At 36.4% G+C, this 26,544-nt stretch overlaps 1 protein-coding gene across 2 annotated transcripts; it reads left to right on the top strand.

Annotated features, from left to right (window-relative positions):
* Positions 1 to 19,645: 19,645 nt before the first annotated feature.
* LOC105046621 (probable WRKY transcription factor 4) lies at positions 19,646 to 25,465 on the top strand. 2 transcript variants are annotated; one of them, XM_019851179.3, is made up of 5 exons: positions 19,646 to 20,155; positions 23,588 to 23,633; positions 23,808 to 24,267; positions 24,533 to 24,673; positions 24,889 to 25,465. In XM_019851179.3, exons 1-5 carry the CDS (start codon positions 19,763 to 19,765, stop codon positions 25,184 to 25,186), a joined length of 1,338 nt encoding a protein of 445 aa, XP_019706738.1. In that variant the 5' UTR covers positions 19,646 to 19,762; the 3' UTR covers positions 25,187 to 25,465. The 2 variants fall into 2 exon arrangements, with proteins under 2 accessions (XP_019706738.1, XP_010923565.2); XM_010925263.4 differs by having other exon boundaries at positions 23,588 to 24,267.
* The last annotated feature ends 1,079 nt before the right edge of the window (positions 25,466 to 26,544 follow it).

Here is a 26,544-nt window from a genome sequence, read left to right as displayed (position 1 = left end):
TTGACCTCTCATAACCACACCAATTTTCTACTGCCACATCGGATGGGTAGCACGGTGGGTAATGTTGTGGGAGTTATCCCATCTTACGTCATCATAAAGCCGATCTCAACTTAAGATCGGTGGTCACCATAAAATCGACCTCAACTTGAGGTCGAGGTCACCATAAAACCAACCTCAATGGAAATCGACCTCAACAGAGCTAAGAACATTAGAAAGCTGAGCTCAACCTAAAGTCGATCTCAACAGGCTGAGCCCATTACAAAGCTGATTTGAATTAGAGGCTATCATAAAGCCGACCTGAATTGAAGACTGAGTTTATATAAAGTCGATTTGAATTGAAGGCTAAGCTTATAAGAAATCTGACATGAATTGGAGACTGAATGCCTACCTGACTCAATCCAGCTCATTTAAAAATTGATTTGAGCTATTTGAATTGACTTCTGGTAAAGTATTATGATTAGCTCATATAAATATTAGATATATATTTTAGAAATCAATATGGCTGACATATTGTAATAAATCTAGGATACAATTTTGTACTTAATACATTGATTTGATCAATAAAAGAGTAAGTTTAATTTTTATTCAAGAGTGATGTATCCTTGAATCGTCCATGAAATTAATACTTCGATACATATTCTTAAGATGTTGAGAATTAGAGGTATATATAATTAATTTCTAAATATTCTCGATCATAGTATCATTATGAGGATGGTGATCGATCTGGATAGACCAGCACATAGATCATTTTCTTCAGATAGATGAGTCTCTGATCTACAGTATAGAGACACTGAGCGACGAGTGCGGATAGTTTTAGAGAACAACTAGTACTGAGCATGACCATATGAGAGATCTCTTAAATTTTTAATCAATTATCAGTGATCTTCTCGATGCTGTAGTTGTGTGAATAGTCCTTTGACCTATGATGGTATAACTACTTACAGTGAGGTTGCTAGAGTTTGACTGACACATAAATATGGCCTCATTGAGACTTTATAGTGATGTTGGTGATAGTTGATCCACTGTAAGAGTAAGATATGCATCTAGATAGAATCTATCAGTTTTAATAGAGAGGAGTAGTCCTATAAAATTTGAGAGGCTAAGTCCGAAAGTTTATAGCCACAGTAGTGTGATTGATAGAAAAGAACTTTCATGAGAATCACAATTGGACTTAAGCTAATCGAATCTATCATATGACTGATGATGAGATTTGATGATTTATCCATAATCTGTCATCTAGTCGGAACTCACAATAGAGAGACTGAATCATATATAAACTACACCTTGAGGTTCTTTTTTAATTCTACTAGGTTGCTACTACATACTGCTAGGTATCACAGGTGGATTATAAGAACTCACTATAATTGCTCAAGATTGATAATTCTTGATAAGTTAGAGTGAAATTGCTTCGACCTATTGAAAAGATGACACTATGATAGAGATCATAGTATATCTTACTACCAGATAGAATTGAACCTATGAGGTCACATAATAAAGAAATTAGATCTGAAATAAGTAATTGGACTTATGAAGTCTCAATTGGATTTAGAGAAACCCTATTGAATTCAGGATAATCTTGCTAGTACATGGTTGAATCCAATTTTTTCTTTGTATTTAAATTTTTTATTTGATAGGATTAATTTAAATTAATTATTTATTAATAATCTAAATAAATTAAATTTATTAAGCTCTAATTGTTGGGTGCCTAGGGTTTTAGATTATATGAATTAAGGATTCAAATCTTTAATCAATTTTTTTGATTGTTTGTATGGGGAACCACTTGATTTGATCAAGTTGGATGTGCCCACTTAAAAGAGGATGTGTGGGACCAGCATGGAGCATCCCGTAGGCCCCATGTGGAATGTAAAAAAGTGGATGCAAAGGCTCCAATAATTGGCGCCTAATGGATCTCCTAAAAGGAGTCAAATATCTAAGGCTACAAGCATTCCTAATGCAAATAGGACTTATATTAAGGGACTATTTCATTTTGAATAGGATTCAAATCTTTTACCTATTTAAAGAAGCCTTCTCTAAGGCTCTTTATATTAGATTTTCAGCAGCCCATGCCTCCTATAGGATCCCCCTATGCCTCTCTCTTTTCTTTCCTTTGGATCCAATGCCTAAAGGAGTTGGGTATCCTCCATCTCCACGCCCAAGAGGAGCTTGAACGTCCCCTTTTTGCTTGTTGATTTTCAGACCTTGGTTGCTGCATAATCAAAAAAAGAAGAGCAAGAGAAGAAGAGAAGAAAAAGATCAAAATATTGATCATAATTTAGGCTTCATTCAGATTCATCAGGTGATTATTCTTGAAGAAGAAAGTTCAACATCAAAGAGGACTATTTTAGACTGATCCTGAGTGGATACCTGTAAAGATCGGATACTTATATAGTTAAGAAAGAATCTACTTTCTTGTAGATTCAGATTTGAAGAAAGAAATTATGAAACAGGTATGTGATTCGATCACATATTTAATTTCAGTATAAAATTCAGCATGTGTTCAATTTCAGTGTATGATGTAGATACATATGTTCTATATTTTATGCATACATAATTTAGATTAAAAGATATTTTAATCTTCTATTTCACTGTATTATTTAGAAAAAAAATTTTGAAACATATATGCATGTTTCGACATAAAATTCTAACAGTAGTATCACAGCCATAGATTTTATATGCATGAAATTGACATACATATTTTTTGAAAAAAAATTTAAAATTTAATTTTTCTTAATATATGAGATATATAGATGATTGTTTTAAATCTAAAATTTATTTTAGATTTAATTTTTAGTTCATATATTTGATATGTGAAGGCATACATAGATCTAAAATTTATTCTAGGATTCTAGTTCATGTATATGTGATATATAGATGCATGCATAAATCTAAAAATTATTTTGAGCTAATTTATGATTCATATATAAAATATATGATTGCATATTTAGGTCTAAAAATTAGTTTCAATATAATTCATAATTTGTATATAAGATATATGATATCATATTAAGATCTAAATTTTTGTTTAGATCTAAATTTTACATACATATATAAGATATATTCTTATATATTAAATTTAAAAATTAATTTTATGATTTAAAACTTATCTTTCATATAAAGAATTTAGATCTAAAATTTGATTTTAGAATCTAAAATTTATATTTGTGCATAAGAATTTTGGTCATGGGTAAATCAATAATTAGGTCATATAATTGATTGCGTCAACAATTTTTGATTTGAATATAATGGGTCTAATTTGATTAAGTAATTGATTAAATCGAGTCAAGTATTGATTAGGATTAGATTAATTAAGTTTAAGATCATGCAATTATTGTTGTTGATCTAATCGATTAAATCTCATATATAAAATTGATTAACCTAAAGACCTAATTCAGCTTGATGGCTTGAACCTAATTTACTTAAGCTAACCTATTTGAACCAATTAATCTATTGGTATCTAAGGTAAGTAATTGAGAGGTGATTATTTAATTGGCTACGTTCGCTGATCTGACCAATTTGTTAGTATCTAAGAAAAGCAATGGAGAGACCTCCACCGATTTCTACTTATCTGATCAATTTGAAAGATTGAGTCTTGAATAAAGTTGTAAATATGCAGCATGGTACTAGTGTTAATTATTCTAGACTAATCACAGTAGTTCAGTTGCATCAAAAATATGCAATCACTCTATTAGCAAAGAGTTGCTCCAAGGTAAAGATGGGGTTGGGCCCAATAACTATTAGGTGAGGGACTCAATAACGATTTTACACCTGCTTGTGAATGGTGGGTCAGATTTAACTAAGGAGTGTAGTCAATAATTATTAGGTGGGCCCACATAACTTAGAGACCAAGTCACTGCAACATGCGTAGAGAAGCATTTGGGCAAAGGGTTGTCCACGCATTGGTATTCATGTTATCAATAACTGTTAAGTGAGGTATATGGCATCAGTGAGATCTTAGTATCTACTAAAAATTCAGTTGTCGCATTTGAATTTTGTTTCCCACCCAAAGATGGAGGGATCCGAAAAAATAATGGGAGTCATTGTTTGCTTCTTAAAGTCCCTAGAGTGAATATAAATTTAAAGTACAGAAGTCTAATTTGAATATCTACTCTCGCAGTTAAATTATGTTAGCTTCAAACCCTCTAGTCCGCATCTTTGAATCCAATCATTTGATCGAAATCAATTATAAAGACTGACTTAGAAATCTTAGGATTGTCCTGACTTCTAAAAAATTAGATCATATACTCGATCAAGAATCTCTAGTGTTACCAACCATCCTACTGTTGAGCAAAGAATAGTATATAAAAAGTAGACAGATGAAGACAATCAAGTTAAGTGCTATGTGCTGGTTTCCATGTCAAACGAGTTGCAGAGCCAGCATGAGCATATGCCCACTGCCAGAGCTATGATCACTCACTACAAGAGTTGTATGGTGAGCAGAGCCACACAGCATACTTCGAAGTGTCCAAGAGACTCTTCAATCTGAAGATGTACGAAGGACAGTCAGTCCATGAACACTGTATGATAGTGATCAAGAACATTGATGAACTTAGAAAGCTTGGGCTTGATATGCAAAAAAAATTACAGATGGATTTGATCCTCTAATCTCTTACAAGTTCATATAGTAAATTTATTATAAATTTTTATATGAACAAACTTGATTGCACCATATCCGAATTGATCAACATGTTGGTCACTACTAAGGGAACCTTGAAGAGTTTAAGGGATACTATTTTTATTGTGAAGTAGACTTCTTCATCCAGGAGAAAGTCTGGTTGGAAGAAGAAGAGTAAACCTGCGAAGAAGCAGAAGAAAGAGAGCAAGCCAAAGAGGACATTCCAAAGAAGACTAAAGCAAAGAAAAAGTGTTTCCACTTAGGGATGGCAAAATTGATCTGATCCGATGGGTATGCACCTTACCCAAACCTGATCAAATTCAAAAAATAGGATTTGATCGGATTTGAGTTCAAATTTGGATAAAACCCAAAAACTATAGCACGGGTATGGGTAGGGTATAGATAGTGCTATTTTCTATCCAAACTCGAACTTGAATTCGACCCGAACCTACGGGTATGGGTAATACCCGAGTCCATACCCAAATATATATATTTATAATTTTGTTTTGATAATTTTGTTTGGTTAATAATATGCATAAAATTATTTTGATTATTTATATGTTCTATATTAAATTATAATTCTATTTCTATGTTTGATTTGTATAAATATGGACTTATAAATTATATTCTATGTTAAATTCATAATTTTATTTTGATTGATAATATGCATAAAATTATTTTGATTGTTTATTTTTTTTAGGTATGGGATAGGTATGGGGCGTATATGGGTTAGGTATGGAAAAATAGGTTATCCATGGGTATCCCAAAATCCATTGGGTACGGAGATGGGTATCTCTTTTTTTATCCAATCGGGTATCGGGTAGGGTTTGGGTATAGAATATTAAGTTCAAATTTGAGGACGGATAGTATAATATCCGACCCAAACCCTACCCATTGCCTTCCTTATTTTCATTGTAATGCTGAAGGCCATTGGAGGAGGAACTGTTTACTCTACTTGGAGAGTCTGAAGACTAAAAAGGATGACAAACTTTCAGAAGGTATGCTCGTAATTGAATCTAACTTTACGGTTTCTTTTACTTCTAGTTGGATATTAGACTATGATTCGAGTGCTCATATATATACTTTAATGTAGGATCTAATAGAAAGTAGGAGGTTGAGGGAAGGTGACATGATCCTTTAGATCGACAATGGAGCAAAAGTTACTATAGAAGTCATTGGCATTTATCCTCTTCGATTATCATCAAGATTTTGATTAGATTTAAAAGACTATTATTTTATTCATATAGCTAGTCGAAATTTAATTTTCGTGTCTGTGCTAACACAGGATGATTTTGATTTTAATTTTAATAAAATTTTTTATTTTATTTATTTATAAAATAAATTGATTATACGTGATATTGATAGTCTTTATCACTTACATATTGATGTGAATGTGAATCTAAACGAGTAAGTAGTGAATGCCGTAGATCAAAAGAGATTCACAGATAAGATTAACTAAAAATACTTGTGGCATCATAAACTAGGCCATATTGAAGAGGACAGGATAAATAAACTAAAAAAAGATAGGATCCTTAGCTCTTTTGATTCAGAGTCGTACCCAGCTTGTGAATCTTGTCTTCGAGAAAAAATGATCAAGTTACCCTTTATAGGACATGCGAAAAGGATCATCGAGTTACTTGCTCTGATACATACCGATGTGTGTGGGTCATTTGATGTGCGGTCAGGGGTGGTTATAGCTATTTCATCATCTTTATCGGTGATCTGTCACGGTACGGATATGTTTATCTGATGAAATATAAATCTGAAGTCTTTGAAAGGTTTAAAAAATTCAGAAATAAAGTAGAGAAATAAACAAACAATCTCATTAAGATTTTTCGATCTAATCGAGAAGGTGAATACCTTAGTCAAAAATTTTTGAGATTCTTAAAGACAATAGCATAGTCTCTCAGTGGACTCCTTTCGAAATACCTCAGCTCAATGGGGTATCCAAAAAGAGAAATAGGATTCTATTAGATATGATTAGGTCAATGATGAGCTTCACTGATTTACTCTTATATCTTTGGGGACATGCTTTATTAACTGTAATTAACTTATTGAATAGGATTCCATCAAAATTTATTTCTACCACACCACATGAGATATGGCACGGTAAGAAGCCGAGTCTAGGTTATTTTAAGACTTGGAGATGTCCAGCCTCTATCAAGAGATAGATGGTTGATAAATTATAGGATGGATCTATAAAAGCTCATTTTATAGGGTATCCAAAAGAATCAATGAGATACTATTTCTACTTTTCATAAGATCACAATTTGATTGTGAGTCAGAACATCATATTCCTAGAAAAATAGTTTATCCAGAATGGTGGTAGTGGGAGGTTAGTTGAGCTTGAAGAGAAGATCTCTGAAGAGCAAAGAGTTATAGATCCTTAGGAACTCATTATTCATGAGCCAATAGTTGATGTTCCTCTACCATCTCATAGATCTACCAAGGTCTTTCGTCCTCCTGAAAGGTACATAGATATGCTTATAGAGGAAGTAAAAAAAATATTCTTTATGGAAGATAAAGATCATGATGATGATCCTAATACCTTTGACGAGATGATGTCTGACATCGATTCTAAGAAATGATTAAATATAATGAAGTCAGAAATTGACTCGATGCATTCGAACCAAGTATGGATCTTAATGGATCCATCCGAGGATATAGTATCCATTGGGTGTAAATAGATCTACAAAAGAAAAATAGATACCGATGGTAAGGTAGAGACATAAAACTAGACTTGTGGTAAAAGATTATAATCAGCACGAAAGCATTGACTATCAAAAAATCTTCTCGTCCGTAGCCATGCTAAATCCATCCACACTCTGTTTACTGTTACAGCTTATTATGATTATGAAATCTGACAGATGGATGTGAAAACTACTTTTCTGAATGGATATCTTAAGAAAGATATCTATATGGAATAGCCTTTGGATTTTACATCTGATGATGGTGATCATCGACTCTGCAAGCTGCAAAGATCCATATATGGATTAAAGTAAGCTTCTCAGAGTTGGAATCTTCGTTTTAATGATGCGATCAAATCGTTTGATTTCGTCAAGAATGAAGAGGAACCTTATGTATATAAGAGAGTCAGTGAGAGTATAATAATATTCTTCGTATTGTATGTGGATGATATTTTTTTTATTAAAAATGATATTCTCATGCTGACCTCGATCAAAAGATGGTTGTTCAAAAAATTCTCCATGAAAGATCTAGGAGAAGCATCCTATATTCTTGGAATAAAAGTCGATAAGAATAGATTTAAAAGGATGCTAGGTCTGTCACAGAAGATGTACATAGAGAAAGTGCTGAAGAGATTCAGCATAAAAAATTTTAAAAGAGGACTCTTATCTCTTAGACATGGTATCCATCTTTCCAAAACGATGTGTCTGATCACATCTGAGAAAGTTCAGTGCATGAGTAGAATTCCTTATTCCTTAATCATAGGGAGCCTCATGTATACCATGCTGTGTACTCGATCTGATATTATCCTTGCTGTGAGTGTCACGAGCAGGTATCAATTGAATCCAGATGAGAAGCACTAGATAGCTGTGAAGAATATCCTAAACTATTTAAGAAGAACTAAGAATTTGTTCTTGATTTTTGGACAAGCTTCTAAGTTGCGAGTCGAGAGATATACTGATTCAGACTTCATGTCTGATCCTGATGATAGAAAGTCTACGTTGGGATATGTGTTCGCATGTAATGGTGGTGCAGTCAGTTGAAAAAATTTCAAGCAACCCATCATAGCAGATTCAATCATAGAAGCTGCATATGTCGCTACTTTGGATGCTGCAAAAGAAGGCTTCCGAATTAAAAAATTTATCGTGGAGCTTAGGGTTATGACATCGGATGCCATACCACTTTATTGCAACAACAATGGAGCCATAGCACTTACTAAGGAGCTGAGGTCTCATCAGAAATCAAAACACATTGAGTGGCGATTTTATATCATACGCGACTACCTTGAAAAATAATATATCGAGGTGCGAAGAGTAGACTCCACGGACAATATGGTAGACCCGCTAACAAAGTAATTGAGCCAGTCAAAAATGAAAGTCCATCTTGAGAAGATGAGATTTAAATTAGTGACCAATTAACTTTAGTCCAAGTGAGAGATTGTTAGATATATGTCCTAGAAGTCAATATGGCTGATATATTGTAATAAGTCTAGGGTATTTGTACTTAATATATTTATTTGATCAATAAAAGAATAAGTTTAATTTTTATTCAAGAGTGATGTGTCCTTGAATCATCCATAGAATTAATACTTCGATACATATTCTCAATGTGTTAAAAATTAGAGGCATATATAATTAATTCCTAAATACTTCCGATCATAGTATCATCATGAAGATGGTGATCGATCTAGATATATCGATACACAGATCGCTTCTTTCGGAGTAAATGAGTCTCTGGTATACAGTGTAGAGAGATTGAACGATGAGTGTCGATAGTTGTTAGAGAACAACTAGTACCGAGTGTGACTATACAAGGGATCATTTGGATTTCTAATCAATCGTCAGTGATCATCTCAATGTTGTAGTTGTGTGAATGGTTCTTTGACTTATGATGGTACAACTACTCGTAGTGAGACTGCTAGAGTTTGACAGACACATAAACATGATCTCATTGAGACCTTGTAGTAGATATTGGTGACAGTTGATCCACTATAAGAGTAGGATATACATCTAGATGGAATCTATCGATCTTGATAGAGAGGAGTAGTCTTACAAGATTTGAGAGGCTAAGTTCGAGAGTCTGTGGTCACAGCAGTGTAATTGATGAAAAAATTTTTTTATGAGGATCACAATTGAACTTGAGCTAATCGAATCTATCATATGACTGATGATGAGGTTTGATGGTTTATCCATGATCTGTCATCTAGTCAGGACTTACGATAGAGGAACTGAATCACATGTGAACTACACTTTGAGATTCTTTTTCGATTCTACTGGATTATCACTACATACTACTAGGTGTCACTGGTAGATTGTGAGAGCTCACTAGGGTTGCTCAAGATCGATAATCCTTAATGAGTTAGAGTGAAACTGTTCTGACCTATTGAAAAGATTTTCAATGACACTATGATAGAGATTATAGTATATCTCACTATTAGATAGAATTAAACCTATGGGATCATACAATAAAAGAATTAGATCTGAAATAAATAATTGGGCTTATGAAGTCTTAGTTGGGTTTAGAAAAATATTATTAGGTTTAGGATAACCTTACTAGCACATAGTTGAACCCAATTTTCTCTTTACACTTCAATTTTTTATTTAATAAGATTAATTCAAGTTAATTATCTGCTAATAACCTAAATGAATTGGATTTATTGGGCTTCAATTGTTGGATACCTAGGGTTTTGAATCATATGAATTAAGAGTTCAAATCCTTAATCGATTTTCTTGATTGTTTGTATAGGCGCCACTTGATTTGATCAAGTTGGATGTACCCACTTAAAAGAGGACATGTGGGACTAGCATGGAGCGTCCCCTAGGCCCCATGCGGCATGTGAAAAAGTGGATGCAAAGGCTCCAATAGTTGGTGCCTAATGGATCTCCTAAGGGGAGTCAAATATTTAAGGCTACAAAGATTTCTAATACAAGTAGGGCTTGTATTAAGAAACTATTTGATTTTGAGTAAGATTCAAACTTTTGCTTATTTAAAGGGACCTTCTCTAAAGCTCTTTACATTAGATTTTCAACAGCCCATGCCTCCCATAAGATCCCCCCACGCCTCTCTCTCTTCTCCTTTTTGGATCCAATGCTCAAAGGAGTTGGGCGTCCTCCATCTCTACGCTTAAGAGGAGCTTGGGCATCATCTTTTTGCTTGCTAGTTTTCAAACTTTGATTGCCGCATAATCAAGAGAAGAAGAGCAAGAGAAGAAGCAAAGAAAACGATCAAGGAAAGGGTAAAAGTATTGATCGTGATCTAGGTTTCGTTCAGATTCATAAGGTGATTGTTCTTGGAGAAGAAAGTTTAACATCAAAAAGGACTATTTCAGGCTGATCCTGATTGGATACCCATAGAAGTCGGACACTTACGTGGCTAAGAGAGAGTCTACTCTCTTTCATATTCAGATTTGAAGAAAAAAATTATGAAATAGGTATGTGATTCAATCACATATTTAATTTCAGCATAAAATTCAGTATGATCCAATTTCAGCATATGATGTAGATTCTTGTATTCTATATTTTATGCATGCATGATTTAGATTAAAAGATATTTTAATCTTCTATTCTACTATGTTATTTAGAAAAAAAAATTTAGAAACACACATGCATGTCCTGATACAAAATTCCAACAATAAATATCGATCTAACTCATTTCAGCTCATATAAATATCGGTCTGAAGCAAAGTATTTCATATATTCGAAATGTTTGGAGTCTCATATAATACTTGATATCATCTCGGTCTTTTACTGAGGTGGCTATTACATTAGCGGCAGTAGTCATTCTGCGAGAGCCCGCCACAATCTCAACAACTAAGCCACAACTGACCATGATCTCGCATACAGTCATGCTACAACTCATTTATAGTTGGCACATACAGCTAAGTATGATCTTATTTCTAGCTAATACATACAGCTATGCTCTAGCTCACCTACAACTGGCCTCCAATGGCCTAACAAACTTTTTTAATAGCCTAATAGACTCTCTAATGGCCTCATCAGACTTTTTATAAATAGAGGGCCAAGGGATCCTCCAAGTAAGTTCTGACTCTCAAGTTTCAAGCTCAAACTAGAACTCAAACTAGAGAAAGATTCTGTCGCTGAGACTCTAGCTCCCACAAAATCATAAACCCTCTAGTTCCACATCAGATCCTCCTGCTTTCTATTCTATTTTTTAAATCTCCTATTCTCGAGGCTCAAACTGACTTAAGCATCAGTGGGTCAAAGATCGGAGTATCTCCATCGATTTTTGAATTATTTTACAGATTTTTCAAACTGACTAAGCATCAGAGGGTCAAAGACTGGAGTATCTCCATCAATTTTTGAATTATTTTATAGATTTTTTTTGAAGAAGATCTGGATCGGATCCCTACAGCCACTCTAGCATGGCTTCATCCAATCTCTCCGCCTAAGATTTTGAGCCTCATAGCAACAGCGGATCTCCATCGATTTTTGACTTATTTTGCAAATTTCTTTGAAGGAGATCTGGATCAGATCGCTATAGCCACTCCAGCATGACTTCATCCAATCTTTTTGTTTGAGATTTTGAGCGTCGCAGCAACAGATTGGCACTAGAAGTAGGGACCTTGATCTAAAAATTTTGTGAAAAAATGATGAATTAGAGAACACAAAGCAACTCTATACCTTGACCATCTCCCTCTAGAGATGTGCTAGAAGCCGTCTTACCTCCATTTGAATGAAGATTGGGTGGTAGATGAAAGCTTTTTTTACGAAAGGGCAGCACACTAACGATAAATCTTTCATAATTTTTTTTAATCTCTTAATTCTTATCCACAGGAGCTCAGATCTCTTTGTCTAGCCTTATCAAGTTACATCACTTTACTATACCACCCTTAAAGCCTTAAGCTATCAACTCATGGCATTAATAGAGATGGCCTCGACGTACTATGAAGTGACAATACTCACCAATTCAGAAAATGAAAGGGTCAGATTCGGTGCTCAAGAACATGATAAGGGACAAAAATATCCTTTCCAGCCTCTTCTTTTCCTAAGGACCTCAAACAGAATTCATGATCTTTATGGTAATAAACTCTCAAATCCTATCTATTATTTTATTATTTTCTTGCATGTCAACAGGTTCTTGATCCCGTAAGTCGAAGCAAAAATCAAATAAGGATAAGAAAGTCAGTCCAAACGAGATATCTATTTGAGAAAATTTAAGTTTTGAGGACTTGTGAGCAGCTTTCCATGGCTTGCCTCTCTCGCATCCAATGGGTGTAATGATGCCCGTCACATCGCCTTATAGGTGATACCCAAAAAAAAAAGATGGAAGGGAGAGATGGAGAAGGGTAGAAAGGAGTCAGTTGCCTCTACCCGTGACCTCTCGACACCCATGAAGCTCCTGATCGGTGACCACCCGACAACAAATGAGCTTCCCGATGCCAAAGCACCACCGATCGATGACATCCTAGTGATCTCCAGCTCTCCTCTCCACACTGTGCACATTCCTGATGGTGGACTCCATCTGATCAATGGCCCCGAAGATTTTCGATTTCCTTCCCTGCATCTGCACACATTCTTGGAGCCAAGTCCCACTGGGTCACTGGTTTAGTCGGTGGCCCCTACGCCCACATGGTTCCCGATGCCCACCCACCCAAGTCCATATTTTATCGAATCAAAAATTGTTGTGCTCCTGTATGCCTCCCAGTGCCAAATACCGTAGGACGGTGATTTTCTGACATCAAAAACCCCATCAGATTGGTGGATTCCCAGCATCAAAACCTCCACGCTGATGGCCTTGTGGCATCAAAACCTTCCAAATCGGTAAGTTTCTTGAGCTTCTATCCCTTATGCATAGAATCGATAGCATTCGGACTCCTATGCACCTCGCCACCTCCCGACATCAGACACGTCAGGCCAAAAATATCCAGGCTTCCATGCACCTCGCCGCCACCTAGCATCAAGCACCGTCAGCCCAGTCCTCACCAAGCTCCCCAGTATTTTCGCATGCCTCTCAAAGTCGATCGATAGATTGGCAGTCACCCGGGTCTACCGCACGCCCACGTGCATGCCCGGCTCCAAACCACCAAGGTCAGTGGTTAACCAGCCTCAAAACTCTCCGAATCAAAAAATTACATGTCAATTTTTTACTGACGTAAAAATTGCTGCGCTCCTGTGCGACTCCAATAGCCAAGCTCTGATAGAATGGCTATCGCCTGCGCTGCCGTGTGACTTCCGTGAGCTTTCCGGCATGAAAATATTGTCATAATGGTGGTAGCTTATCGACCACCCGAGGAGTCATCATATTGCTAACCATCACAAAGGACTCCAGATTGAAGAACAGAGGGCAAAGTCCGAATCAGTATTCCACCAACCTGACATAAAAGGGACCCTGGAAAAATAGGAAGAAAATCCTAGATGATAGTCCACCGACCTAGCACAAAAGTCGAGAGATTGACTGTGCATGGTCCCCCCTTCACTTGAGGTCTTCGCATGCATTCGACCTTGGACAATGCCAAGGAGGCTTGTTGATGTCTCCCAAAGTTCAGATCAGATCAAAGTTGATAAAAAAAAAAGATAGAAAAAAATGGAGAAAGCCTGATCTTCACTTAAAATTAAAATGATCCAAAGCATAGATCAAGCCCGAGCTAAACAAGAAGGAGTCAAACAGAGCTCATGAGTTTTCAAACAAAACTCAAGGTAAAAAAATTTTAAGCTTCCATCTGCTATTTTCTCTCCTTTTCTTCTTGCAGGATCAAAGGACAAAAATAGGGCCAAGCTAAAATCAAAATTATGGTTGAATCAGAGTCAAAATTAGGCTAATAAAAAGCAAGAGCAAGCTCAAATTAAGGCAAAGTTTAAGCCTTAGCTGAGACAAAGAATAAGGAGTCAACAGAATCCAGAGACTCTTAAACAAAATACATAACCTCTATGGTAATAGACTCTCAAGTCCTATCAATTATTTTACTCCTTTCTTACAGGACAATGGGTTCTTGAGCATATTAGCTGAAACAAAAGAGTATCAAGCCCAAAGATAAGAAAAATATTAAATAGAGGCTCATCAAAAAGCCTAGTTAATTACAAAGCCGACCTCATTAGTAGGGTAAAGGCTGAGCCCATGAAAATACCGACCTCAATAGAAAGATCAATAGTGGCTCATCAGAAGGTTTAGCTCATAAAAAAGTTGACCCCAACAAAAAGGCTCAACGGAGGCTCATTAGAAGGTGAGACACCCAATCTTCAGATTAGACCTTAATAAAAATCCAATCTCCGGATTGATAGAGCTCTGAAAGGCATGAAGATAAGATCTCCTCAAAAATTGAATCCTTAGGATTGGTAGAGCCTCAAAAGGCATGGAGATAAGATCTTCTCAAAATTTAATTCTCTGGATTGGTAGAGCCCCAAGAGGTATAAATGGAGATAAGATCTCTCAAATACCGATCTATAAATTGAGGTTATCTCTCAGATTGGTAAAATATTGATCTGAAGGTCAAGGTTACTTTAAAAATATCGATCTCAGGATCAAAGTTATCTTCAGCTCTATAAAATATCGATCTGAAGTCGAAGATATCTTGAAAATACCGACCTTAGGGTTAAGGTTATCTTCAGCTCTATTAAATACTGACCTCATAATCAAGGTTATCTTAGATTTCTATTAAATACCGACCATAGGGTCGAAGTTATCTTGGATTTCTACCAAATACTGACCTCAAAGTCGAGGTTATCTTTTTAGCTCTATAAAATACCGATCTCAAGATCGAGATTATCTTCAACTCTATAAAATATTGATCTCCGGATCGAAGTTATCTTGAAATTCTATTATCGGTCTTCTCAAAATCTAATCTCTGGATTGATAGAGCTTCGAGAGGCATGGAGATAAGATCTCCTCAAAATTCAATCTCCAGATTGGTATAGTCTGAGAGGCATGAAAATAAGATCTCTTCAAAATCCAATCTATGGATTGGTAGAGCCCCGAGAGGCACAAATGGAGATAAAATCTTTTAAATACCAACTTTAGAATTGAAGTTATCTTGATATTCTAATAAATACCAATTTATAGGTCGAGATTATTTTTTAGTTCTATAAAATACCGATCTGAAGGTCGAGATTATCTTTTAGTTCTATAAAATATCAATTTGAAGATCCATGTTATCATTCAATTCTATCAAATACTGATCTGAAGATCGAGATTATCTTTCAGTTTTATAAAATACCAATCTAAAGATCGAGATTATCTTTCAGTTCTATAAAATACCAATCTGAAGGTCGAGGTTATGTTTCAGTTTTATAAAACATCGATCTGAAAGTTAAGGTTATCTTTCAGTTTTATAAAATATTGATCTGAAGGTCAAGGTTATCTTTCAGTTCTATAAAATATCGATTTGAGGATCAAAGTTATCTTTCAGTTCTTTAAAATACCAATCTTGAGGTTAAGGTTATCTTTCTGTTCTATAAAATACCAATATGAAGGTCGAGATTATCTTTCAATTCTATCAAATATTGATCTGAAGGTTGAGGTTATCTTGAATTTCTATCAGATACCGACCTCAAGATCCAGATTATATTTTAGCTCACATAAATATTGACCTCATAGTCGAGGTTATCTTTTCAGCTCTATAAAATATCGACCTCTGGATCGAGATTATACCGACCTCAAGATTGAGATTATCTTGCAAAATATCGATCTTCCCGTACTTGAAATTTTAAAAATCTTCGAAAGTATTATCAATAAAAGATACTCTGATGAGCTTATTCTTGCACATTATTTTTCAATCTATGAAAATTTAATCTCTGGATTGGTAGAGCCCCGAAGGGCATAAATAAAGATAAGATCTCTCCAAATCCAATCTTTGGATTAGTAGAGCTTCGAGAGGCACAAATGGAGATAAGATCTCCCAAATACCAATCTACGAATCGATATTATCTTTCAACTCATATAGATACCGACCTCAGGATCAAAATTTTTTTGATATTCTATCAAATACAGATCTCCAAATCAAAGTTATTTTAGAATTCTATTGTTGATATACGGATCGAAGTTATCTTGAAATTCTATTATCGATCTCTGGATCGAGGTTATTTTGAAGTTCTATTAAATACCAATCTTGAGATCAAGGATATCTTTCGATCTACTCAAGGTTACGAATAGTTCACTGAAAAAATCAGATGGTACAAATTTGCCACCTCGAACAAGTTGAGAACTTATTTTTTGGATTACTTCTTTCGTCTAAAATAACTTCTTCAGACTCAGAAGTAGGAGACAAGTGTTGTAAGGATTATCCCATCTTATCTCATCATAGAGCCGACCTCAACTTAAGGCTGGTGGTCATCACAAAACTGACTTCAACTTGAGATCGAGGCCACCATAAAACCAACCTCAATGGGAGCCGATCTCAATAGAGCTAAGAACATCAAGAAGCTGAGCTCAACCTAAAGCCGACCTCAACTGGCTGAACCTATCATAAAGCCGACCTGCATTAGAGGCTATCGTAAAGCCGACCTAAAATGAAGACTGAGTTCATATAAAGTCGATTTGAATCAGAGATTGAGCTCATAAGAAAGTCGACTTAAATTGGAGACTAAGTTCATATAAAGTCGATCTAAATTGGAGGTTGAATGCCAACCTGGCTCAGTCTAGCTCATCTAAAAATCGACCTGAGCTACCTAAATTGACTTTTGATGAAGTATTATGATCAGCTTATATAAATATCGATCTGACTCATTTCAGCTCATATAAATACCGACATGAAGCAAAGTGTTCCATATATCCGAAACATCCGGAGTCTCATATAATACTTGATATCATCTCGATCTTTTACCGAGATGAGCCATTACATTAGCGACAGCAGTCATTCTGCGAGAGCCCACCACAATCTCTACAACTAAGCCACAGCTGGCCACGGTCTCACATACAGCCATGCTATAACTTATCCCTAGCTGGCATATACAGCTAAGTATGATCTCATTTTCAACTAATATATATAGCTATGCTCTAGCTCACCTATAGCTAGCCTCTAATGGCCTAACAAACTCCTCTAGCAGTCTAACAAACTCTCTAATGGCCTTATCAGTCTCTCTATAAATAGAGGGCCAAGGGATCCTTCATGTAAGTTCTGACTCCCAAGTCCCAAGCTCAAACTAGATAGAGATTCTACCGCTGAGACTCTAGCTCTCATAAAGTCACAAACTCTCTAGTTCCACACTAGATCCTTCTGCTCTCTATTCTATTTTTTTCACCTTCTGTTCTTGAGGCTCAAACTGACTTAAGTATCGAAAGGTCAAAGACCGGAGAATCCCTATCGATTTTTGATTTATTTTACAGATTTCTTCGAAGAAGATCTGGATCAGATTGCTACAGTCACTCCAACGGTTTCATCCAATCTTTTCGTCTAAAATTTTGAGCCAAGCAGTAACAGTAATATAGCAGCACCCTATATGGCATTACTCTTTTCATAAGAGGAGTATTGCCTCCACATATTTCTAGAGATCTCTTGGTTGTTTGGAGTGTGAATGCATGCTATGCCCGTTCATTTTTTTTTTTTAAAAAAAAAGGCTTTGTCCCATGACCTTTTCTATCTTATTAATTATTAACAAATAATTTGAAATACGCAATGACGCCATCCTTTTTGATAATCTCAGATCCTCTAACTTGAAGAAAGAGGTATTCAATCCAATGCTTATAGCAGGTCTTGAGACATTATCAGCAGGCTGGTTGGCACCTTCTTCACTGGTGTTCAACAAATGCAGACACCTATTTTGCAAGAATTCTGTTGCCTTACTAATTTTCTTTGAACATCAGGGGCACAAAATTTACCCATTTAGCTATTGATCGAGCTTTGGAATTTTGGTATAACGAAGCTAGTAATATTCAAGTAATAAACGTGCATGTAAGTTCAAGAATACCAACATTTCCTTCGAGCAAATATACAAAAAAATACAGAGGGATCTCATGTTTTCTAGCCACCTGTGTCAGAAATAATATTACAGTATGTTCACCTAAGGTGAGACAGTGGATTGGGTTAAGTTGGCCTCTTTGGGTTATCCTTTAGTAATTTAAGATCCAGTTAAACTAGAACAAACTAGCCAAGCTAAAACCTGTGATTGAATCACAAAGGACAATGGACCACTTGACTGAGATCAAAATAGATCAGTTCAGATCAAATTAGATCCAACATTGCTCATCTCTTATAATGTGAACTCCATACAAAATGTCATATAATATGTGGATTGTTGCTTAACAACTAGATCTAAGATACTTAGAATTTTAAGGCATAAATCTTTAATTGAGGGCCATTGCCTCAGGTAGTCAGGTTGCATGATGAGATCCTATATCTACCGGTGATGCTGCTCGAGCAAACATCCAATGTGCTGTTTCCATGTCTATCACTTGTTTATCCTCGAAGGTTCATCGATCCAAATAATAAGCAAGACTTAAGCTTCAATTTGTTAGATCAACCGCAAGACGCTCTTTGCCAAATGGTCACAAGTTGCCTGAACCCTTCGTGTAATCTATGTTGGAAAGACAGTCTTATACTAAAAGAACAATCATAAAGAAACAATGCATTATGATCTTCAAACAAGACATAGTTTGACTCAATGTTTGTTGACTTGTACCCGATTGGCAAAGGCTTTGCATCTATGCTTTTTAGTTCTACCAATCCTATTTCCATATAAAATTCTACCAATAATCCTATTGCCATGTAAAATTAAAATCATTAGAGTATTATATAAAAGTTTGTTTTTGTATTATTGGGTGCATTAGACCACCAAAGTGACTGGTTGGTATATCAATTGCATACCCATAACATTATCAGCAACAACCTTTCATGCTAAGCATGACAGCTAATCTATGATATAAAGAATTAGAGATCCTTCTATGTTTATCTGATATAAAAGGTCAAATGAGAGATCTTACCTGAAAACACATCACAATCGTCATCTTTTTTTTTTTTTTTTTTGGTAAGATCACAATCATCATCTTTAAGATTTTGTTTAGACGACAAGTGTTCTAACTTTTTAATTATCTTGACTTCAGAAACACATCTAAACATATACACTTACATAATCAAGACTTAATCTCTACAAATTATATAAAATCGTAAAAGTATAGCTATGCAGTCAACCCCAGCTCCATGTAATTATATAAGGAAATGTGTTAACAGGATAAACAGAAAAAAAAAAAGATTTTGCTGACACATGAACCCACGCGCGAGAAAGAAGTTATTAATTAAGAAATATTATAATTGGCTAAACAACGTAGTATGTAGTACTCAAGTCAACGTCGCTAATTCCATTTAAGTTTAATTTGGAGGGAATTTGAACCCGACCGCCCTCCCTCTCTCTAACTTCCGCGCCGTAGACTTCCCATCGGCTTCCGATTTCCACGAAGTCCAAAAAAATCCAAAACCGAATCCAATTTGGATCGAAATGTCGAAATCAAACTCGTAAGTGAAAGAAATAAAAATCGAGTCTTTTTATTCCCTCCGCCCTGAGCACTCGAAGAAGATAGATGGCGGAGCGCGACGGAGGAGCTCTGCCGCCGCGGCCGGCCATAGCCGTCCCTCCCCGGTACTCCATGGAGGGCGAAGGTGGAGATGGAGGCGCCGGGGTGGCGGACGTAAGCCCTGGCACGATGACCCTGGTGTCGAGCTTCTTCGCGGACGATCCGGACTCGGAGAACCGGTCCTTCTCCCAGCTCCTCGCTGGTGCTATTGACTCTCCCGTGGTGGCGCCGCCCAGCACGCCGGCGGAGAGGGGTTCAGGTGGAGGAGGAGAAGGGAGGGGTTCGAGACAGAGACAGAGACAGAATTGGCCCATGTTCCGTTCGCCATTGGTCGCGGTGCCACCCAGGCTCTGCCAGTCCAGCTTTGAATCCCCTGCTGGCCTCTTCTTATCTAAAACGGTATGTCGTTCAAAAATTTGATTTTAATTCGTTTGACTACTGTCCTTTAAAAAAAAAAGAATCAAATTTCATGGTGTCTTGAGGAATTACTATGGGGAAATGTTGTTTTTGGCCAAGGAATTAATAAAAGTAGAAATTCGTTGATTGAGATGCAGTCTAAGAATGCTTGTGATTCAAGAAGTTTTAACTTCTGTTCAATCGTCTGTTATCAATAGGGAAGGGCATACAAAGTTTTTTCTATGAGTTTTCGTGGGCATCTTTGATTATCGGGTTTAGGTTTGTTCATTGAATATAAGGTAGCCCAGAGTGATCTGACAAGGGAGTATAAATAGGAGAATGAAGAGGATAAGGTGAAAGCAGTGATGTTTAAACTAAAACTTGAGAAGTGATCATGATCAGATGTTTGGAAAGATGATAAAGCGATTCCCTTGAATGTGTTAAATTTTATTCTACTCTTCCCTTTTTTGTAGGAGATTTTTCTAGTGAGGGGTATAGTCAAGGAGCATGGAATTATGATTATGATTATTATTTGTTATTAATGTTATTATTAATATTTTCATTTGCTCAGCTGTGAAAAAGTCATCTTTAGCAAAAGGAACTCGAATAATCACAACTGCCTTCCTATGTAGCTTGCCTTATGTATGCTATTGAATGATGTGGAAGATGTTACAATTTGGAGATTTTGGAAGAAAAGGGTGAGGAAATATTTAATTTTTCCCAGTTCAAATCAATATTATTGTTGAATACTGTTGGAAAGATCTTTATATTGGAGAAAATCTCACAAACAGAGGTAATGAATTATTAGAACTTGTGTTTATCCAAGAAAAAGATGAGTTTTGATCATCTTTTTATCTGAGTTCACCTGGGTTCTTTTTATTGGATAAACACAAGTTCTAATAATTCATTAGTTCACCTGGGTTCTTTTTATTGGATTGTGACTGCACAAATAATGAAACCTTGCTTGCTAGAAATGCATTATTCATTTCTTGCTTGGACTTGTCATGATGTAAACTGAGGACCTGTAGAGGTTGGATTGTGGTTCCCCATGTTGCAGGTGGGGTGTTTGTGATACAAGTAACAGGAAAATCTTCAGAGAAAGTTCAGTATTTTGAGATGGCAGGAGATACACCTTTAACGGTACTATAGTTCCAGCAAAAGCTTCTACTTTGCTTTGAGTGGGATTAAAGTGGGACTTGATGTCCCACCCCTTATATTTCTGTCTTTGTTGCTTCGTTGTTCCACTTCTCTTTAACTTGTACTCATATACTCTGCATATGTTTTATGTGTACATTTTAATGAAATATTACACTGATTTTCCAAAAAAAGGAAAAAATGTGTAGCTGTTATCAAGAGCGCATATGTTTGTGTATAAAATAGCTGACTAAGGTCTTCTCATTTTTGAGTTAGGAGGTTTTTGCAGTCTTGTTCTTAGGGCTTCTTATTTGTAAGACCCTTAGACAACCATGCCAATCCCCATCCTTATCTAGCCATGTACCAACTGAATGCCCTGCCTAGGTTATATGTTGCTCTTTGCTGAGTATGTCTTGAGTTTACAAGTTCTAGAAGATTGAGTCCTATTAGCTTTAGGAGATCGACTTAGGATACCGGTTTAAATCCACATTGACTTAGGGCACCAGTTATATATTGGCCTAAGATGTTTATTGTAGGAATACTAGTTTGAGTCTAAATTGATTTACTCTATTATATATGTCCCTTGTATCCCCAAAGGAAGAGTACAATTGAGTGTCCTAGAGATCGGATGTATTGTGGGCTAGAGTTTGTGAGATAATCCTGTACTCTATAATCTCCATTTTTCTATAGTAAAGCATTTGTTGTATCTTTGCTTGTGGACGTAGGTCAATAGATTGAACCACATAAATATTATATTTTTTTGTTCTTCTTATGTTCTCTTCTCTTTTTTTCTTCTCATTTCATTATTCTCCCTGCTTGTCGCAACACTCGTTTGTTTAAATTTTCTAATTCTTTTTTTTTTTAATGATAACTCCCTTACATTCCCTTCTTGTGTACATTTAGGTTGCAATTCATGGTTTATAATAGTTTATAGTCTTTGAGTTCATTTTCCTCTCCTCTTCTTAAATAGGAGCATTCTGCTCATTTAATTAGTGCAAATAATAAATCAATTAACTAAAATATTTTTATTTAAGTTTAAATGGAATTTGTCTTATGAATAAGCAGCAATTTGTTCTTCAAAATATGTCTGAAATAGGTTGACACACACATGTACGCGCGCATGCACGCATGCACACACACACACAGAGAGAGAGAGAGTCTGAATTACGTCAAGGTATTGATGACAGCAATATGTTAAACTTCACCTTGAAGTGTTCCAGGAATTCTGGTCCAAATAATCATATCTCTGCTTGCTGTTGGGAGGCAAAGAGTCAACTGGTCCCCCATAAGAACTCTATTTCCAGAAGGAATGAGAACTCTCATTAGAGGGGAGTGAAAAAAGGTCTTTGCATGTCCATGATGTTGCTAAAATATATTTTATACTTAATATGAACTTCATAAGAGAATGGACAGAGGAAAAGTGGTTGTTATTTCTATGGATCCTACTAGTAACAATTAACAAAACCTTTTTGAAACAAAAAATAAGTCCATTCACATTTACAAAGTAGATGCTTGTTTATTGATTATGAGACCATGATTTATCAAACACGTTGAAGAAAGGTGATGCTGAAAGGAGACCTAGTTAAGTTTCTTGGAAGTTTGTATAAATTTTATAAATGAGAAAGATTCTTGAGTGGATGGAAAAGCTACACACCCATCAATATTGGTCATTTACTATTTGAATCACTTCTTGAGCCTCGTTTTTGAATGTTGGGTCATGGATAGGGAAGTTCCATGAAAAAACTCTTCTTTTCATATTGGTGTCAATGGCGTAAATTCTAAAATGACAAGTTATAAAAGATGTGAACTTGTGCAATCTTTTGCAAATGCCAAATACTTGCTTGTGTTAACTGATTTTAAGAATTAGAGAGAACTTTTGTACTCTCTAGAGTCTGGAGTAGAGAAGTTGATAGGTTATCAAGGTGTAAGCTGCTACCAGCGAGCCAAATTATGATATGCTCATTTGGTAAGCCTTGTCCTAAGGAAATCAGTGAGTTTATGAAAAAACTGGCTGCTGTGGCCCTCAGATCGGTTTCTCTAGCTAAAATTCGTGGGGAGTTTCTGGCTCTCCGTACATTGAAGGAACTTATCATAGTTTTTGAAGTAACTGGATACTTATCCTGATTACCATCACTTCTCTGTCTCTTTTTTTTTTTAATTTATTTGTTTGTGAGAAAGTGGGAAGACCACCATTTGAGTTCAAACATGGAACATTTCCCAGCCCAAGTTCTACTTACAATGTCCCCTGGCAAGCAAGTTCATAACTTGCATTTAAATTGTCGGTCTGTGGAATATATGCAGGGATACTTCGGGATACGTCATCAACAGGCCCTGGCACAGGTCACAGGTCAGGCTGCAGACTCTCATTCTTACATGCATGATCAAGCAGAATATCCATCTGTCTCAGCTGCGATGTCAACCTCCTTGACACAGCCAGCTGGTTCTTTGATTCATACATTATCACTCCAACAGATGCCACCTTTATCATTAGCTACAAATAATACTACTGTCAAATCTGCAGATGGTTCCCATTCTGATCATAAACCTCAACATACATCTCTCAACGTTGACAAACCTGCCGATGATGGCTATAACTGGCGGAAATACGGGCAGAAGCAGGTGAAAGGTGGTGAATATCCTAGAAGCTACTACAAATGTACATATCCAAACTGCCCAGTCAAGAAAAGGGTTGAACAATCTCTTGATGGCCAAGTAACACACATAATTTATAAGGGCCAGCATAATCATCCACTGCCTCCACAAGATAGGCATGGCAAGGAATGTGTAAGTGGATGCGATGAATTCCCCGGGAGCTTCCATTTTCCCGCTAATTCTCGAACTGGTACTGCAAATTTCAGCAGAGGTCGAGATTGCAGCCATGGGACATCTGAGCGATTGTCAGATGCCAGTGAGGGTGAAGTTGGTGATGGTGAACCAGGGACAGATGAAGGGGGTGACAGCACACAAGATCTGAAAAGAAGGTCAGGTTTTATTTACTATTTTCTTTTTCAAGAATGGTAGCAGGAGTGCCCCTGCACCACCTTTAGTATTTCCTGAGCCAAACACTTGGGAACCACCTTTGAAGATTTGAACCCAGATCTTCCTTCCATTCGGAGGAGTGTTGCAACCTCTGGGGTATAGTCTGTTTTTTGAAAGTTTAGTTGTATGTATAACTGTATTACGCTTACTTTACACCTGGCATTCTTAAAAGTTCTGGTTCTGATTGGGCATGACCATGGGCACCAGGATGATGGAATCAACTTCACACAGGATGGTAACAGAACCTAGGATTATTGTGCAAACAACAAGTGAAGTTGATCTTTTGGATGATGGTTATAGGTGGCGCAAATATGGACAGAAAGTGGTCAAAGGAAATCCACACCCAAGGTTGTACATCCTATCTGACTCATATGCTATTACTGCCAGTCTGCCAGTACTAGGAGTAGATTTCAGTTCCACTGCATCAAGATATTCATCGGAAGCATCGACAACTGATGTTTCCAAGTTATACATGTACTTCATGGTGCTGAATTTGACTTGGTATAAAACATTTGATCTTTTTTAAAAACACAGATAGCTGATAGTTCTATTGCAATCTGCAGGAGCTATTACAGGTGCACCAATGTGGGATGCATCGTGCGGAAGCACATTGAAAGGTCTTCAACAGATCCTAAAGCTGTTATAACAACGTATGAGGGGAAACATAACCATGATGTGCCAGCAGCTAGAAACAGCAGCCATGCCACAACAAATGCTGGCGCTTCTACCAGCAGTATGCACCCAAAAGCACACAATACCACTTCTAACAGCCAACGTTTCCTTCGGAGAATAGAATTTAGAAATAATGTCCAACGGCCAATTGCACTTCATCCACTCAGAAAGGAGCATAATATTGCTTAGACTTTTGGTGCCTGGATGATCGTTATTGGTGATCTATGGGCTGAATTTCATACCAAGTTCTCCTGCACAACTGTTGGTGGATTCCAGAGTGAATGTTGTGCAGACACTTTCTGCAATCATAACAGACTACAGGAGGCCTTATATTCAACATCAAAATAACGTCAGAGTGAGAAAACTGATAAAATTTTAGCAGGTGTGATTGCATCTTGTAATTAAATGATTGTCATGTATTTCTGTGTTCAGTAAGTCTATTATTTGCTACTGTCCTGACTTGGTGACTCCTGATGCATTTGTAGTTCTTTTTCTTTTGTTCATTCTTTTTTGCATCCTCTTCTCAGAATGCTGAAGATCAAAGTGATACAGCTCGTGGGTTCTGCATCTAATGATAAATGACATGTGGATGAAGATTTTGTATACATTTTTTTTCTTTTTCCTGCTTATGAATGTGCAAGTGAGCATGGAATCTATAGAATTTTCCTCCATAGCTGCTAACTGAACTGAATATTAGGGCATATGTTCAGTCATGGTCTGATCATGACTTCTATTTAATACCTTTTTTTTTTTTTAATAGCATTTGGTTTTTACGCCATCCCATTTATATTCCTTAGACATGTCCGATTTCCTTGTCTTGCTGATTCACCCTTCAAAATTTTGCTGCTGATTTTCTTTCATTCCAGCTTCTTAGCATCAAACATGCAAAGTTGTTTAGTGCTACTCCAATGAGCAGGATTCAGAAAATAAAGCCTTCCTCGGTTGCAATTCCGGTCCTTGTCTTATTGGTAAGATGGACTTTTAACATGAACTGTGACTCTGTCCTTGAACAAGAAGGTGCTAGCTTGTGATATCATAAAGCTTGAAATTGGGTAATTAGATAATATGACTGCAAAATATTACCAACTTTTATTTCATTAAACATTTAGTTTATTTTTTTTTTTAATTTAATAACAATGGGAAATGACAACAACCTGTGGTTGTTGGTCGTAGGATCACACTCATTTCAGTTGCGATGGAGTATTGTTTGATGGTGTTATGTTTGCTTCAAGGTGTCATGCAGGCTGATAAATTACATGCATCAAAGATTGTGAACCATCTGATGGAGTTTTTTATGGGGCCACTGATTCAGTTTTGCCTGGCAGGTACAGGTGTGGAGGGCTGTGCAAGGCACATTTCACATACTGCGAATTTCAGAACTGATGAAGAGGGTGTGAGCACAGTGCAGTCCAAATCTGTTCTCCATTTTGCAAGATGTTTTGTTGTGAATGGTAAACATTTAGCCTGAATTGTCGGACCTGCTGGTTGGTGCATTGGCAATCAAAGGAAAGGCCATATCCCTTCATTTACTTGCTAAGAACTCTTCT

The sequence above is a fragment of the Elaeis guineensis genome, chromosome 6, assembly GCF_000442705.2.
Source record: "Elaeis guineensis isolate ETL-2024a chromosome 6, EG11, whole genome shotgun sequence".
In the NCBI taxonomy this organism is placed as follows: Eukaryota; Viridiplantae; Streptophyta; class Magnoliopsida; order Arecales; family Arecaceae; genus Elaeis; species Elaeis guineensis.
The sequence above is the reverse complement of the archived record's forward strand: the minus strand, read 5'-3'. Positions and strand labels throughout refer to the sequence as shown.